The sequence below is a fragment of the Pezoporus flaviventris genome, unplaced genomic scaffold, assembly GCF_033815535.1.
Source record: "Pezoporus flaviventris isolate CSIRO_AGI_PZ_B2104156 unplaced genomic scaffold, CSIRO_AGI_Pfla_v1 ptg000096l, whole genome shotgun sequence".
Lineage (NCBI taxonomy): Eukaryota > Metazoa > Chordata > Aves > Psittaciformes > Psittacidae > Pezoporus > Pezoporus flaviventris.
In genome coordinates this window covers 3,725,639-3,741,689 of record NW_026892644.1, presented here as the reverse complement: position 1 = coordinate 3,741,689, position 16,051 = coordinate 3,725,639, and the positions used below count along the sequence as shown (strand labels likewise).

Genomic DNA, 16,051 nt, shown 5'->3' with positions numbered 1-16,051 from the left:
TCCAAGAGCTTGGTTTTCATTCTCCTGACTTCAACAAGAGGCCTTGCAGAAGGATTGGAATAGATTGGAACACTGGGCAGTCAATTGTGTGAAATTTAACACAAACAAATGCTGGCTTCAGTACCTAGGGTGGAGTAATGCTGGGCACAAGCATAAACTGGGAGAGGTGTGGCTGGAGAGCAGTCCTGCAGAGAGGGACTTGGGTGTGCTGGTTGACAGTAGGGTCAAGAGCTGCATTGTACTGAGTCAGTGCTGCCTCACCTTGAGTATTGTGGGTAGTTCTGTGACAATGGTTTAAGAAGGATGTGAAGGTCCTTGAATGTATCCAGAGGAGGGCAAGAAAGCTGATGGAAGGGCTGGAAGGCATGTCCTGTGAAGAGTGGCTAAAGGACTCTTGGTCTGTCTAGTTAGGAGAAAAGGAGGCTGAGGGAAGACCTCATTGCTCTCTGCAGCTTCCTGAGGAGGGAAAGTGGTGAGGGAAGTGATGGTCTCTTCATGGTGGTATTCAGTGACAGAACTCATGGGAATGGTTCAAACTTTCCCTCAGAAAAAAAAAAGCAAAGCAGAGAAACACTGGAAAATCCTCATGAATGGGAAATATACACAACTTAAGGAGGGGCTTAAGGACAGGTGGCAGGCTGAAAATTATGTCAGTTTTGAAAGGGGCCAAGCTGAAAACCAGAGGAACACAAATCTCAAGTGTATTTTTTGTGGAGAGAAAAAAGAAAAAAGGATGAAAGTAGAGTGGGGGGAAAAAACGGTTACTAAAACTTCCAGCTGTAGAAATATTTTCCTGAAGTTGAGAAAATACTTTGCACCATTACATATATTTCCCTGTAGCAAGAAAACATGCAACCACATGAAAACTATCTTTATCCCTGAAAAAAAAACATAAAAGCAAAACAATTCATGACCATTTACTTTCAACAGAATGAGACCTGATGCAGTGAGAGAACTGTTCTTTTGCATGACAACTCCTGTGGAAAGAAAAGGACTGACACATGAATGGGGGCCATGGATGGGGTGCTGCAAAAAACCACCCTGGGCCTGAGGCTCCCATTTTGTAGCAGCCACTTATCCACTGTACACTGCAGAAGAGGGCTGTGCATGTAAGCACAAAGAAAAGGGAGAGGAATAAAGTAACATACATACAACATACTGGTTGTCACAAGCATTGGTTTTGGATACCTACCTTTCCTCCTGTGGGTACTCCTGCATCACCCTTGTTTGGAATCAGTTTCAAGCTCATCTGATGGCAACCTGCTGTCAACTTCTAGTCTACCAATGTGTCACTTTAGCAAGCCAAGGTGACTTGTGACAGAGTCAGACAAGCGCTAGAGACACCAGGGCACTGCCTCCCCTCCTTAACTCACTTAGCCCAGCTCATGGGATCACACTTCACAGGGCTATGTGATTCCATGCCAGGAATCCAAAATGTGGAGATTTTATGTCACAATGCCTACGTTTCCTTTTTTTCTGAGAAACAGATTATCATCCACTGATTTCTTCTCATTCCTTCTATAAGGCAATCCGTACATTGTTCTTAATAAATATAAAAAATATGCATGTATCTTATTTTAATAATGTAAGTACTATACTGTTAAATTTTTTTTTGTTATACCATAATTTTACTGTAGGCAACACCACACTTTTGTCTGTGTAATTACTCTGAATATGGCTATATATTCCTTTGTTAATGCAATTCACTAAGTCATAACCAGATACCTTTAGCAATACAAGGGAAATGCATCTGCTCTGTCATCTGACACAATCATTATGCTTAGGTGGGAAATCATTTACATTGTGAATAACAAGTTTGAAAGCTCAGTTTCATTATTCAGTGCTTTACAAAATCTAACTATGCACAGTATCACGGTCTTCAATGAAAACCAAAGAGGTCAAAGCAAAAGTCTCACTGTCCAAGCCTGGCTAATGCTGTTGACTTCCAGTAACAGTATGCACAGGCAAAAATATCTGCCAGACCGCAGCAAAAATTTAGAAGTCATAAGTGATTTTCAAAATTAATAAAGTCAATTAATATTACTAATTTGGTTATATAAAGAATTTTATTTTATTAAAAAATACAACATTCTAAGAAACCTCCCATTTATAATACATTCAAAATAATTAACATCCACATACAAGATATGCAAACATTAACAGATTTTGAGAGTGGCGACATACTTCCCAAGAAGGGGGTGGAAAGCGGTAACTCTTCCAAGAAATATTTTTTAAACTGTGACTTTCACTGTGTTAAGATATCGCATTCTATAACTGACATAGTGCTGTGTAGACTATTTTAATGCCAAGAGTTTAGATATCAGAGAATTAAAATTACCACAAACCCACATATCAGAATATAATACATGAAAAAGCTGGTGACCCAGATGTCACCTTGATTAAATAGTATTATTATTTAGTAGCGCTTAAGGATACCTAGCATTTTGCAGAATAAAAAATCATTATAAGATACATACATAAACAACAGTCCTCCAATACCGATGATGCCATGAGGCTTTTGCTTATTCATAAGCAAAACACTTTCCAAAGTCTTTTCTGTCACATGTCACCTTGTCACTGACCACTTAACTGCTGGCAGCACTGGGATGCAGTGGTTTGACTCTTGCTAGTCTGGAGAGGCCGAGTCTAAGACACTGAGTAGGTGATTTAAGAGAAACACATCTCATAGAGTTATTACTGCTTCCTGAGGCAGCTGAAAAAAAACCAACAAAACAAAACAAACCAGAAAGAAAGCTTAAGAGACTTGGGGAGAGGAGGGATATTATACGACTGCTGTCTTTTTATAGTTGTCACAGTAGAACAAAAACAGTATTCTAAAGGTACTGCAAAAAGGTCTGGGAATCAATCTATTTGTGAGCCAATGCAGAAGGTATTGTGTACAATTTAATTAACCAGCACAACACACTGGAGCAGCACTGGACAAGCATATACTGTTTCCAGAATACTATGCGTTTTCAGGTGCTCCACAGAGAATCACACAACTGAACACAAGTCCAAGTGTGAAAAAAAGACTTGAGAGAAAGGAGCCAAACAGAAATAAACATGTACAGGAAAGAAGAGCAAATATGAAGGAAAATCAAAGCAAGAGGCAGGAGTCAGCAGAAGCATGCTCAAAAACCTTAAAAAAATAAAGCATTCGCTTTACTACAGCAGTTAAAACACTCCAGCATTTTGGTAGTATTATTTGTTCAGAACAGGTAAGAATGCAGCACATACCAGAGATAAAGAAAGCTGTTATTAAGAGAGAAATGGCCACAAAACAATCCTGGATTAAGATCTGATCCACACTCTGTATAACATTTAATTAACCACCCCACATGAAGCATTTAAGAATTATGCTGTAAGAGGAAAAAGAAGCAGAGATAGTCTTTTTTTCTTTTCTTTTAAATATAAGTTCAAAAGAATAACTTTCATTGTAAGAGGTCAGTCATTGTTTTGAAATATTGTTTGTTTGCTTTTAGGAGAGACTGCTAAAAACTTAAGTCAACTAACCTATCTGTTTATAATTGCAATCTTAAAGGTACCTGGTGGTATCCATTTAGGCTTATCTGATACAGGACTTGATGTATGTAGAGGCCTTCCAACTGGGCCTGAAGAACTGGACATCATCTTTTGTGTTTGCGCAGATTTTTGTTCTGTTCTCCCAAAAGGAGAAACTACAGACGATACTTCGTTGGAAATAAAAAAAACAACCTTAGAAGAATACTCTTCAGCAGAGAAATTACCACACCGCATAAGATGATTGATCATTGTGCAGCATGAGCTCTCTGTATTGAGTGAAATAATGTTACTACATTGTCACATCTTTATCAGTATATATTTATAAAGTCAGTCTTGTTATACTCTAGAATTTCAAACCTAGTTTGACAATAAGCAGTACAACAACTTCTTCTTCAGGACCTGCCAAATGTTGGATTTCTAAGACAGAAGATTCTTCTGTCAACTACACAAAGCAAACCATTCTTTGTTACACCTAAAAGTAATTTTAAACTAAATTACATGTTTTAAATTTAGGCCTGAAACTAAAACACATTACCAAGTCAGACACAAAATTAACACCATGATTAAGTATTTTCTTAAACTATTTAAAATAAATTGCACTAGTGACACAGTGACCAATTAACTCTGAAGAGCATGACTATTTACTAGTTTTCGCCAAGTGGATAGTAGGACTAGCTTTCTTTAGCTATCCTTGAATTAAACATTCATAAATGCAAATGCAAGAGGAAGATCTGAGATTATAATTTAAAAAAAATAACAATCCTCAGATCACTCACGCCTTTTCTTAAAAGCTAGGTATAGTTACAAAAATAGAAATTAATTGCCTATTCACTTTTGCCTGCTTTTCTTTGTAAGAAGCATTAGTTTACTACAGAATGTTCTTTCTTTCAGGATTTTTTTCTGCTTTCCTCCTTTTATTCTGCATATAGTACTTCATTTTCATCATAACCCTGCACAGTCAGGCTGTCAGCCAAATCTATCTATTTCTTCAGTGAAAAATAAAAGGGACGTTCATTATAAAAAAGTCTATTTCAAATTCATCATGCAAACTTACCTGTAGTATTAATCCTGGATTTGGAAGTTTTCTTCTCTCTTTCCACTGGCATCTTTTGTCTGGTTTCCTTTTTATTTCCTTTGGCTTTTTTCTTTTCCATAGCAAAGTCTTCATCATCATCTTCACTGTAATCTGAATCTTCTTCTGACTCCTCACCTACAGCAAGAAAAAGGGATGTCATCTCTCTACATGAAATACAATCTACTATTATATTACTCCAGGGCCTTCTAATCACACTCTGGACATAAAAACCCAGGTTACCTTAAAGATACAATAAACCAAATTTGAACATATTTATATGCCGAACTGAGAAAGAAATAACCTCCATAAAACATTATGTATTTACAGAATTCTTGCTCTGAACTTTAATAATGGAACACCCTGGTATAAACTGCATACAGTAATAATTTAACAGCAGAATTACCGATATTCCATGTGTGCAAGATGAAAATGTTAAAGTCATTTGGCAGGGATTCTGATTTTTACATATTCTTAGTCATGACTGAAGTGGAAAAACACTATGTCTAATTTCAGCTGCAAGAAAGATTTCACAGATTCACTATTAAAAAAAAAAGGACATTAGCAAATTCTAAAAATAGTTCTCTATCAACAGGAGTATGTGGATGATTTCCCTGATCTATCTTTTGCACTGGCAATTCTGGAAACACATTGCAATAATCCTTAAAGTAATGAATAAAAGAATGGATAGACACGTTAACCACTGGGGAATGAGGTGACTGTCATACTCTGCAGGCATTCAATACTAGACTTCTACCAGAAGCAGAGCATGAGGCTACCCTGACCTCCAGTCAGATGCAGCATTGTCTTCTGAGAGTTGAGGACTGAAGAAAGGAAAGAAGGAAAGCTACTTACTTTTTTTCAATAAGCTTAAACAAAGCAAATACTAGGAGCACTAATACCACATTGTACTCCAGAGTCAATGTTTTGATCCAAACCCCAGACAACAACAGGAAAAATTAACAGAGGCTCTCTAAAGACATGAAACCTTCCTGGACAAAGATGGTAGAAATTTGTTCTGACATACTTCTGCAAATGCAGAGAAGTAGGATAACTTCTGCCAGTTCGGCAAATGTGTTAGAACAAGCTCCAATGTTTAGATTTAGTGCCAAAGGGCAACTGAGATGTCACTAATATTAAAAGATAATGCTTCAGTAAGGGGTCAAGGGGGAATATACAACAGAAGCAGAATGCATTTCACTGAAAATATTAACCGTGTTTAAGGAATCACATTCAAAACACATCTAAGGGTTTTTATAGAGGAGACCTTACTGGGTACACACTCTGGCTCAGAGTCAGTAGCATGCTTTCTGTCATCACTGTCAACAGTCAGTAGCTTCTTTTGATGTGCAGGAACGTTAGATGCTGTTGTCCTTTGTATACCATCAGCCCTAGGTACATCATCATCCATAACTTGATTGAGACCTAGAAAGCAGAGCTTGGTCTAATCCAAATTCACAGTAAAACTATTACTTCTTCTCAAAAAAAAGAAGCAGGTATTTGAGCCCTCAGAATTTATTTTTGTGATTTTGAAGTATACTATATAGAAGTGCATCATTGGCACTTGTTTTCATGTGATTCTCATTTTACTATCTTAAGTGACCAAACTGTAAATTCTGGTTGTGAAAGTTATCAATATTTATTTGTAATGCAGTTAACAAAAGAACAGGAGACCAAAAATAAAACTGGAAAAATTAAAAAGTTTCCAGCGGTATAGCTAATGTTTTAGTTATGTTTAGCTGATGCTTAGCTATTGTGGACCCATTCCAGAGCTGAAGGCAAGTGCAGCTTCTTGAAGAAGTAAATCAACTCAGCATCTAAAACCATCACATGTCTGTTTGTTTTTCCAACAAACTTTTAGTGATCTGTAACAATCTCATTCAGCAATCCACATCTTCCCATTTTAAGATTGGATGAAAAAGTTGCTGCATCTTTCAGTCTTTGTTTAAGATAAAGACTATTTTTTCCATGTAAGTGAAAACAAGACATTAAAATACTTAAATACATCTTGAAATTCTGTATCTGAAAAGACAGAGTTTGAGAATAGCTTACCTAAAAGTTCACTGTCTACACTGCAGTTGGAAAAAAGGGGTCTCCTTTGTACATTTTCCAATTCAAAATCCTTACCTGTTTTAGCATCCAGAAAACAAACAAAAAAGAATATAAAACATAAGTACACAAAAAACACATTGTAAAAGGTTAAGATATTAAGAAAACTATGTTTGGACGTTCTTACAGAAAAGTTATTTTTCCACACAAAAAAAAACCCCAACCAAACCAAACCCCCCAAAAAACCCAATCCCCAAAACATAAGAAGAGGGACTACCTAGAAATTCTCATTTCCTAATCATGACATCTTGAAATAAAACATGACTTTCAAACTATTTCACTGTAAAATAGTCATGTTCAAATTCACTACATATAAATAGTGTTGCAGTCAAATGTAAAATAACCTTGTTGTGAATGTTGCACCTCGGCAATATTTGCAGACTTCTGTTTGATGGATAAGGCTAAGGCAACTTCCAAATCTCTTTGATAAAGTTTGTCATCCAAAGATATCCTGAAAAAAAACCCAAACCAAACATGCTAAATAATAAAACAATGGCATGAGTGTTAGATATCTATTTCTGATTCACTGAACTTTGTAAAATTCAAATACTTGAAAAGATATTAATATTTCAGTATGTACAGAGTATTATGAATATTACTTCCTTAAATGATTTAGACAAAGTACACACTAATATTAAAGCACACTATGTATAAAGGTTCTATGATTGCAAAACATTGTATGTACAGATATATATATAAACTAGTAACTGGTATTATTAGAGAAAATGTTATTTTTGCTTGAAAAAACACACTGAAATGTAGTATTTATATACAACTTTACTACCAAAATAATCAGATTTCTTTTTTCGTAGACACTGACTTTTTTATATATATCAAGCTTTAAGTATGTTCTGTTTTAAAGAGTAAATTTTTAAGTGTCTTTATATTTCTCAGTTTTAGGAGTCCTTAAGTAACTAAGAATTGTTACAATTATCATGCGCTGTAGAAATATCAAAACAAGATCAAGACATGCAAACTTGTTTCTGCACCTATACAGGCTGCTTGCTGGAGATTTTTAGAGCTGTAACAGAACAGACACAGCTCACTACTGAACTCAGGCAACTTTTCCCAACTCTATGCATAATTACATTATCCCTGATTTGCAACTGTATCAATAAAGCTGAAAGTCTTTTATTATGCTAATATGCTATTGTGTATTTTCAGCTGCTTAAAACTCAAGGGGGTTGCGGGGCTTGGGGAGTGGGATGTAACATGACACCAAACTATTACTGAAATCCATCATTACACAGAATTAACCATATTTCAGTGTTTCTTACCTTTTACTAGGTGTCTGCTTTGGCGGTGGAGTCAATTCTTTCTGTGGCTTTTTTTGCTTCTCCTTCTTCTCCTTTGGTTCCTTGAGCTGTGTTCTGGATTTTTTGCTTGAAGGTGCAGCTATACATGCAAAGTCTTCATCTGTTTGGGAAACAGCAACAAGCTTAAATGAGTTTCCTTATATTCTTCTGTATGGCCAGAAGAAGTCATTCAACTTCATCACAGACTGAAAATATACCAAAAGTAACCTTTTTAAAATTAATTCTATTTTTCAAGGATACAACTAGAACTGCAGTATCCTTACATAAATGAATTTTAAATGAAAACTTAACAAGACCTCTTTGGCACATGCTTGTATTCAAGAGATAATGATTTCAATTTTTATTACCAATAAGGCAATAAAGCTTAAATGTCCAACGTTACCTGATTTTCAGTAACTAGAAGTTCACCTTTTGATATGCTGAAGAGTTATCAATTCTAATAGTAATCACTGTCATTAACAGTTTTGTATGTAGATCTAAGCTGCAGCTCTGTCTTGATGGGTTTAGGGTAAGGACATAGGAGTCAAGTTACATTGATAAGAAAAACAGATTGTAGATTATTTGTTTTCAACACTCCTTTGCTTATAAAGCCTAATAGGTATTACACTTGAAAAAAAAAAAAAAACAAAACAGAATTTGTTTGTGTTCATTTAAACACCTTTGAACTGGTAATCAGAACATGGAGTAGCAAATTACCACTGAAAACTGAGGCAGGGAGAGAAACTGATTTTCCTGCAACACGACACAGTGTATTCACCAGTTTCCTAACATACTGTTGTTACACTCTGGCTTACAACCATCATACTCTTGTTGAATTAGAATATTCAGCAGCATTCCCAGACCACTTCCAGTGAAAACAGTCACAGCATTCTCAATGAACTAATTCATTAAAGACACTCTCATGACTTTTTGGGTGGCTACATTTTTGTTTGGTATTTTTGTTACGTACAAGAATATGTTACTTACCATCATCTTCTAAATCCCCAAACTGAGAATAATCAACAATTTTCTTGCTCCTGTGGCAAAAAACCCATACACTATTAGACCTTTCAGACTGAGCATCACGACTTGTTAACACTTTATTTTGGGGTAGATTACGTTTTATATGAAAAAAGCAACACACGTTTAAATGTATGTATAACCAATCAGTGTTAGTGTATACAACATTGTTATTGGGAATAGCTTCTAGATTTTTAACAAATCTTAAAATAAAGTGCTTCTCGTTCGTATTGTGGGAGCATTACATTTTGCTTACACCCACACCATCTCAGAGCTGCTACTGTGCAATTACTCCTCTCCCGGGTCACTTTTAGGCATTTCAAATATGTTTTCCGCGCACCTTCCAGCCCGTTTCCGGTGTGGCACTGCCGTCTCTGCAGTGAGGCGCTATTCTCTCCAGCGGGAAGCACAAACGGGGCTCCCAAGCCCACCCCTCAGCCCGGGGTCCGCTGCTCTCCGCGAGACAGATGCTCCTGCTGCCCGTCCCAGGGAGAAGCCCCGCGTTTCCCTCCATCTGGAAGGGAAAACGGCGCAGGCCTGTCCTTAAGCCCCAACGCTAGAAGGGGCCATGAAACGGCTCGGTGTGGAGGCACAGGGCCCCCGTAAGCCCGTGATGACCCGAAACGCCCCCTCATCGAGAAACGGCCGCCAACGGCGGCGCGCGCCCGCCTCACGCTTTCGAGGAAATGTCACTCAGGGCCCCGCGCACTTCGTCGCCGGTCGCACCGCGGTCGGTCCTCGGTCCTCCCCGGCTCCGCCGCAGCCCTCACCTCCTCACCGGCCGCGCCATCCCAGCTCCGGGCCGCCGGGTACACCCGCCGCTAACGGCGGTTCTATCCCGCCCCCTCCGCCTCTCCCTTGGCGCCGGCAACGCGCTCAACTGCGCGGGAGCGGGCGCTCGTCGGCACATTCGCTACAAGCGGGAGGGTGGGCGGCGAATCTGCGGCTCCGGATGCGAAGGGTTCATGGGGAGGCGGGAGCCGCCCGCCGTCGCCTTCCTCAGTGGCGGAAGCTCTTCGCTGCCATTCTCCCCCGGGCGGCGCTGGCCGCCGCGCTCCCTCACCTGCCCGCCTGGCACCCAGGTGAGCGCAGAAGGAGGAAGACATCGGTCCTGCCTTCGGCGGCGGGGGAACCGGCTGTAGTCCCCGCGGGCGCTGCCCCATCCGAGCTGTGGGGCTGTGCTTACTCTGGGGTGTCGGAGCCTTGCCGGCGGGGTAAATGTGGATGGGGTCCTGCAGGCGTTTTCTTCCCGCCGCTGGCTTTATGTTTTCAGCGGTGGGAGCTGATGTCGCCTCCTTTGGCATGAGCAGCAGATCTGGCTCATCAGAGCCCTTGGTGTGGCTGGGGGCACAAGCGCCGGGTTTGGGCCTCTCTGCTGGGGCACATCGGCTGCTGAACTGCACTTCTCTTCCCTGCTAAGCCTTGTTTTGTCGGGAGGTTGCAGAAAAAAGTTCGTAAGTTTTGCATTCCTAAGTGGTGCCGTTTAAATCCTTCTCTTGTGGGCCAGGAGACCGTTTTGGGTTGCTTTGGGTTCAGAGATTTTGGTGTTACAGTGAAGCAATTTGTAACTCATTTGTTTAATCGCGTTTCCAATATATAGGTTTGTTCACACACGTACAAACCCCAAACAAACAAAAAACCCCAATACAAACGAAAAATGTGAACTGGCCCCATTAATCTTGCCGTCGAAAATACCATGGAAAATAGACTTTTTTCTTTTGTATTATGCTTGGAGAATAGTTTTTAGCATAGGTTTCAGCTGGAATGATGTGTCCTGCTTTGCAGGTGATGTTCTAGAACGAGGAATGTAAATGAGTAGAGGGAAGAATTAGTGACATAGTTACGTTATCCCATCCAGTATTTTCATTCTGTAAGCAGTTATCTTGCTTTTCTCCTGGCTTATTTCCAATGGTATTATTTAGAAATAATGACAATCTATCCTAAAGTAGGTGAAAAAAAAATAAGCTTTTTGTAAAAATGATTGCAAACTTCCACAGCCTCCCCCCTGCCAATTCAAACCTACCAGCTGCAGAAAGGAGGAAGTAAAATCCTAATTTACAGTGAGGGATTTCGGATTTTGAGATGTTCATGGCAGCAGTTACAGTGGTTTAGTTAGTTTGCTGTTTGTTCTGGTTCTGCCTTTAAGTCAGGATGCTTATACTGTAATTGTAACAGTGAGTACCTAAATTATAGAATCATAGAACCACAGAATGGTCAGCATTGGAAAGGACCTTAAGATCACCTAGTTCCAATGCCCTTGCCATGGGCAGGGATGCCTCACCTTGGACCATGCCCCCCAAGGTTCTCCACAGCATGGCCTTGAGCACTGCCAGGGATGGAGTATTCACCAGTTCTTTGGGCAGCCTGTTCCAGTGCCTGATCATCCTCACAGGGAAGAACTTCCTTTTATCTAACTTACATCTTCTTTATATCTAATTCATAAAATGATACACTCAGTTACAGTTTAGAAGCATTCAATGTTTTGTAAACTGCTATTTGTGTTACAGTTCCAACCCATGTATTTGGAAGTCAAGATGAGTATGAAAACTTTGGGGGTTTATTTTTTCTTTCCAGAAGCTGTTAACAAAGCCATGGTTTTAGTTAGCATTTTTACTTACATTTTTACAAGAATTTAGGTCATGTTATTTTTGTTTCTAGCGCAGGAAATCAACTCAAGAAGATGAAGCCTAATAAAGGAAAGATGTGCAGTAGAGAGAGAGACTATATGTACAAATTCAATGCTGGAAATCAACATTTAGTGCTTACCGTGCCTCTCAAATTCCCTGTGCAAGAGAATATTAGTCATTTGCATGGACGTCTAATGCTTCTGCACAATTTGCCATGCTTTATAGAAAATGGTAAGAATTGATTTCTTAAATTAATGTCATATGTCCATGTCCACAAGTGTCTTACAACATCCTTTTAGAAACCCAAAGAAGGGTGTTTGTTAGAACAGTCTTAAAAAATTGTTTTTAAGACAACAAAACATTAAACTATTGTCAGTAGTAGCAAGTAAGGTGCCCAAGTAAAATGTTTTCAGAAAAACTTTATTTGTATGTTTCCCAGATGATTACTGATACTTCTACTGGCATGTTTTGTTGATGCGGCATTCTTTTCTTGTTGTAATAGACCTGAAGCAGTCTCTTAAGAAGTTTGTAGAAGAGGAAACTATAAAAGATTATGATAGAGAAGCTGAAATGGCTCTGGAAGCAGTGAAATCGGGAAAAGTAGACATAAACCAGCTGGCAGATACTTGGGCTAAAGCTTATAAAGAGGTAAGATTAAGGCTGAAAAGTTAATATTCAGGACTTGCTTTGTCAATGTGTGTGTGCATGTACGGACAATGACATCCGTGAAGATGCAAAATTACACTGAAATTTACTGGTCAATTCTTACAATTTTATTTTTTATCTGAAAGTGATCATTAGGTCTTCATCCTGTTAGTTATCAATTAGACTTTTCTTGAATTTAGTAGAAACAGAAAATTGACAGGTAAATAGCTAGTGATAGTCAAACAAAAATAGGCGTAATGGCTATAATGTATTAGAATCGAAGCAAGAGATAGTAAATTAGTACTCCTATCCTGGATCTTAGTAGTGGCAATCAAGTCTCCAGAGGAATAGTATATACTTGGGGGATACTCTTCAGCTCATTTTCTGTGTTCATGTAACTATTTTACATTTTAGCTGGAGTAATGCATCCAGTTTTGCATGTGATCTTCAAAACAAGAATGCAAAAGAACTGGAGGAGTTCTAGCAAAGAGGAAAAAAAAAAAACCAAAATGACAAACTGCAGCATTTGAGGAAAAGTTTATGGGAATTGAATTTGCTTCATGCAGTGTAGAAGAATGTTGTGAAAAAATCCGAAAAATTCTTCTGTTATAAAGATATTTGGAAGCAAATCATCTGCCTTAAAGAATGTCAACAAAACTAAATTAGCTTAACAAAAATCTGTATTGGGTGAGCATAGGAATGTGATAGAACATTTGAAAGAATCTACTGTCTTCTCTGCTAGTGGTCTCTACAAATAGGTCGGCCTGAGTGCAAGGGTTAGGATTAGATCATTCATTGACATTTCTAACCTACACATCAATGATATAATCTCAGTTTGTCATGGTGGAAATGATTACAAATGTAAGGAGTTTTCCAGTAAAAAGGAGCTTAAAAAACTGGAATCTTTGGGCCATTCTTTGTGCAATAAAACCCGTCTTTTCTTAAATCAGTGTTGCTGATCAAATTCTAGTGATGTCAGAGGTTAGTCAGCCTTTCTAGAAAAAACATTTTTGTTTGCACAGCTGGTGTTTTGGACCCTATCTGAAATTCATCAACTGCAAATATTGTTACAGATATTGTTCTTTCCAATTGGGGATGGCTGAAAATTGGCAATTCCTCATTGCAGTCAAAACCTTAATGTTTCCGTTGTTAGTTGCTTTGAAAGAGACTATGGGAAGGGAAAAAAAAGTGAAAACATTTTTTAAATTTGAGCTTTCTATATTCTAAAACAGACTATTAAAATAATATAATATTAAAGCAAAAATTACCTTTTTTTGATAAGATAATTTTCATACGTTTAAGATTGAGCAACAGTGTGAATGCGCAGTTGGTTTTGACCCAACATTGTGAGGGATCCTTGTATGTCCTAAAAGGTACCATATGCTTTAAAATGCCTTTTATCATTTTTAGACAACCTTAGAATATGCAAAACCTGAAGAAACCAGCTGGGATGAAGATTTTGCAGATGTTTATCATGATCTTATACATTCTCCAGCTTCTGAAATGCTGTTAAACCTGGAACACAATTATTTTGTTAGCATCTCAGAATTAATAAGTGAAAGAGATGTGGAACTGAAAAAACTTCGGGAAAGGTATTCCATTATTCTATTTTTTTTCCTCTCTTAATAAATAGGGGTGCATGCCACTGGGTTTATACAACTTGTAGGACAATGTGTGTCAACTTGTATTTGTCTGCGTAGGCCCTATTTAGTTTTAGGTTTCCCTCTTTAAAGTTGTATAATACTTAGCCTTATACCGTTAGGGTCCGCTATATTATGTTCTCCTCAGACACTGAAAATAATAAAAGCTAAGGCCATCAAAGTAATAGAAAGTTTGATGTCCATTGTTCTATCCACGTTTTAAGTGGTATAGCAACATAAAGTGCTTAGGATATCTAGAAAATCCAGGCCAGGTTGGACAGGGCCTTGGGTGACATGGTCAAGTGTGAGGTGGCCAATTGCAGGGGGGTTGATACTAGATGGTCTTAGAGTCCTTTCCAACCCTAATCACTCTATGATTTATGAAAATAAAGTATATGAAAAGACGAGCATAGACTTGAACCAACTTTAAATCAGAAAATTTTGAATTTGCAATTTAGGAAAGTCTTCTGTGGGATCCTGCGTTTCCGAATAAGCTTGCATAACTGCATGTGGCTGCTTTGTCCACAAGAGGGAACCCGTACAATACTATAGATGCTAAATACTGTAGATGCTTGTGAAGTGCCAGGATATTCTAAGTAGGTCTGTTTTAGCATTCAGAGTGGCAGTCTGACTCTTGAATTGTGCGTGTTTAAGCTCACATTATACAATGCATACCTGTTTATATAGTTTATTATAGACTGAATTGTACGTATTTCTGATTTGGGTATAGAGGTTGCTGATAACATGTTAGCAGACCATTTTGACTCTTCTCAAGTAGTATATAGAAGAAAGAGCAGTTAATCCTAAGAGCAGTAATGTTGCAGAGCTCTGGTGTGATATAGCTGTGCACTGATTCTGGTGGAATTTGTCATATCCATTTGTCATAATCGAGGAGCACCATATGTTAGTGGCAGCTATCCCAGCTAAGTGTAGGTGTGTTGTTTACACAGGAGCTCTGTAAACAGCGGGAATCCCTGACCCTCAACTCAAATTTATTTTGGGGACATTCATTACTAAATCAGTGCTAGGGTAATTCAGTTCCTTGCTGAAGAAAGAGCTGAATGTGAAAGATTAAGTGAAGCCAGGGATTTAAGAAGACTAAGGAAGGATGAGGTATTGGATGAATTGATGATAGCAGGACAGCCCTTTAACTCCAGGTCCTCATGTTGAATGTAATTTGAGCTGGAAGCTCATCTGACTGTTAAAAATGGTTATGTTTAACCTACTTCCTGGTGTTTACCTGTCTGGATCAACTGTGGTATGGTTGGGCAGGAGGAAGGCAAGGGACTGAATAGGTCTATTTCAAAACCTCTTCTAATGATAAGGGTAGTGAATTAGATGCTGTATTAGAGTATCTGGAGATACTGTTGTACCTTCTTTAGAACATCTGTGAGGGCAGACTTTAAATATATGAATTCCAATTCCAAAATGAGCAGATGGACAAAGTAGCGTATGACATAGCTTTCAGCTGTGCATTCAGTTGTATCTCTGCTTGTGATGAGAATTGACCAGCCGACTGATACAACTGATCATTGTATCAGTGACTTTATGATAGCTGTTCAGCAGTAGCAGTCATTTTTTCTCCTTCTTAGTAGTTGGTGCAGTGCTGTATTTTTGACTTTCAGCCTGGGAACAGCACTGATAACACCGATGTTTTTAATTACTGCTCAAATGTTTAGTCTGACCAAGGACTTTCTGAGTCTCATGCTCTGCCAGGGAGAAGGGGAAGCTGGGAGGAAGCAGAGATGGGACACCTGACCCAAACTAGCCAAAGAGGTATTCCATACCACAGCACGTCATGCCCAGGATGTAAACTGAGAAGTACCCGGAAGGGCTAGTTCACTGCTTGGTTGGGCTGCGTATCGGTCAGTGGGTGGTATTGTATTCTCTCCCCTTGTTATTTCCTTTATCATTATTATTATTGGTGGTAGCAGTAGTGGTTTGTGTTATACCTTACTTACTGGACTGTTCTTATCTCAACCTGTGGGAGTTACATTCTTTTGATTCTCCTCTCCGTCCCTCCGGGAGAGGGGGGAGGAAAGGTAGCGGGGAGTGAGCGAGGACTGCATGGCTGATTTATGACTGAGCTTAAACCACAACAGTGTTGTTTTGCCATTTTTT

General features: G+C 38.7%; 2 protein-coding genes across 4 annotated transcripts in view; one reads left to right on the top strand and one right to left on the bottom strand.

Annotated features, from left to right (window-relative positions):
• Positions 1-2,105: 2,105 nt before the first annotated feature.
• On the bottom strand, positions 2,106-9,937 carry RAD51AP1 (RAD51 associated protein 1). Its single transcript, XM_061476436.1, has 8 exons — positions 9,789-9,937; positions 8,986-9,035; positions 7,981-8,119; positions 7,048-7,154; positions 5,867-6,019; positions 4,577-4,732; positions 3,546-3,689; positions 2,106-2,713 (listed from the first exon to the last, which is right to left on the bottom strand). The coding sequence occupies exons 1-8, from the start codon at positions 9,926-9,928 to the stop codon at positions 2,586-2,588; spliced, it is 1,017 nt and encodes a 338-aa protein (XP_061332420.1). The 5' UTR covers positions 9,929-9,937; the 3' UTR covers positions 2,106-2,585.
• CUNH12orf4 (chromosome unknown C12orf4 homolog) overlaps positions 9,732-16,051 on the top strand; it is a 20,758-nt gene continuing 14,438 nt past the window's right edge. Inside the window, exons 1-4 of one of the 3 annotated variants that reach the window (XM_061476434.1) lie at positions 9,732-9,848; positions 11,682-11,876; positions 12,148-12,293; positions 13,701-13,882. In XM_061476434.1, coding sequence (XP_061332418.1) covers positions 11,699-11,876; positions 12,148-12,293; positions 13,701-13,882 — 506 coding nt within the window. In that variant the 5' untranslated portion in view covers positions 9,732-9,848; positions 11,682-11,698. Of the gene's footprint in view, positions 9,849-10,093; positions 10,473-11,681; positions 11,877-12,147; positions 12,294-13,700; positions 13,883-16,051 lie in introns of those variants that run through there. The other 2 variants (XM_061476435.1, XM_061476433.1) reach the window with 2 other exon arrangements.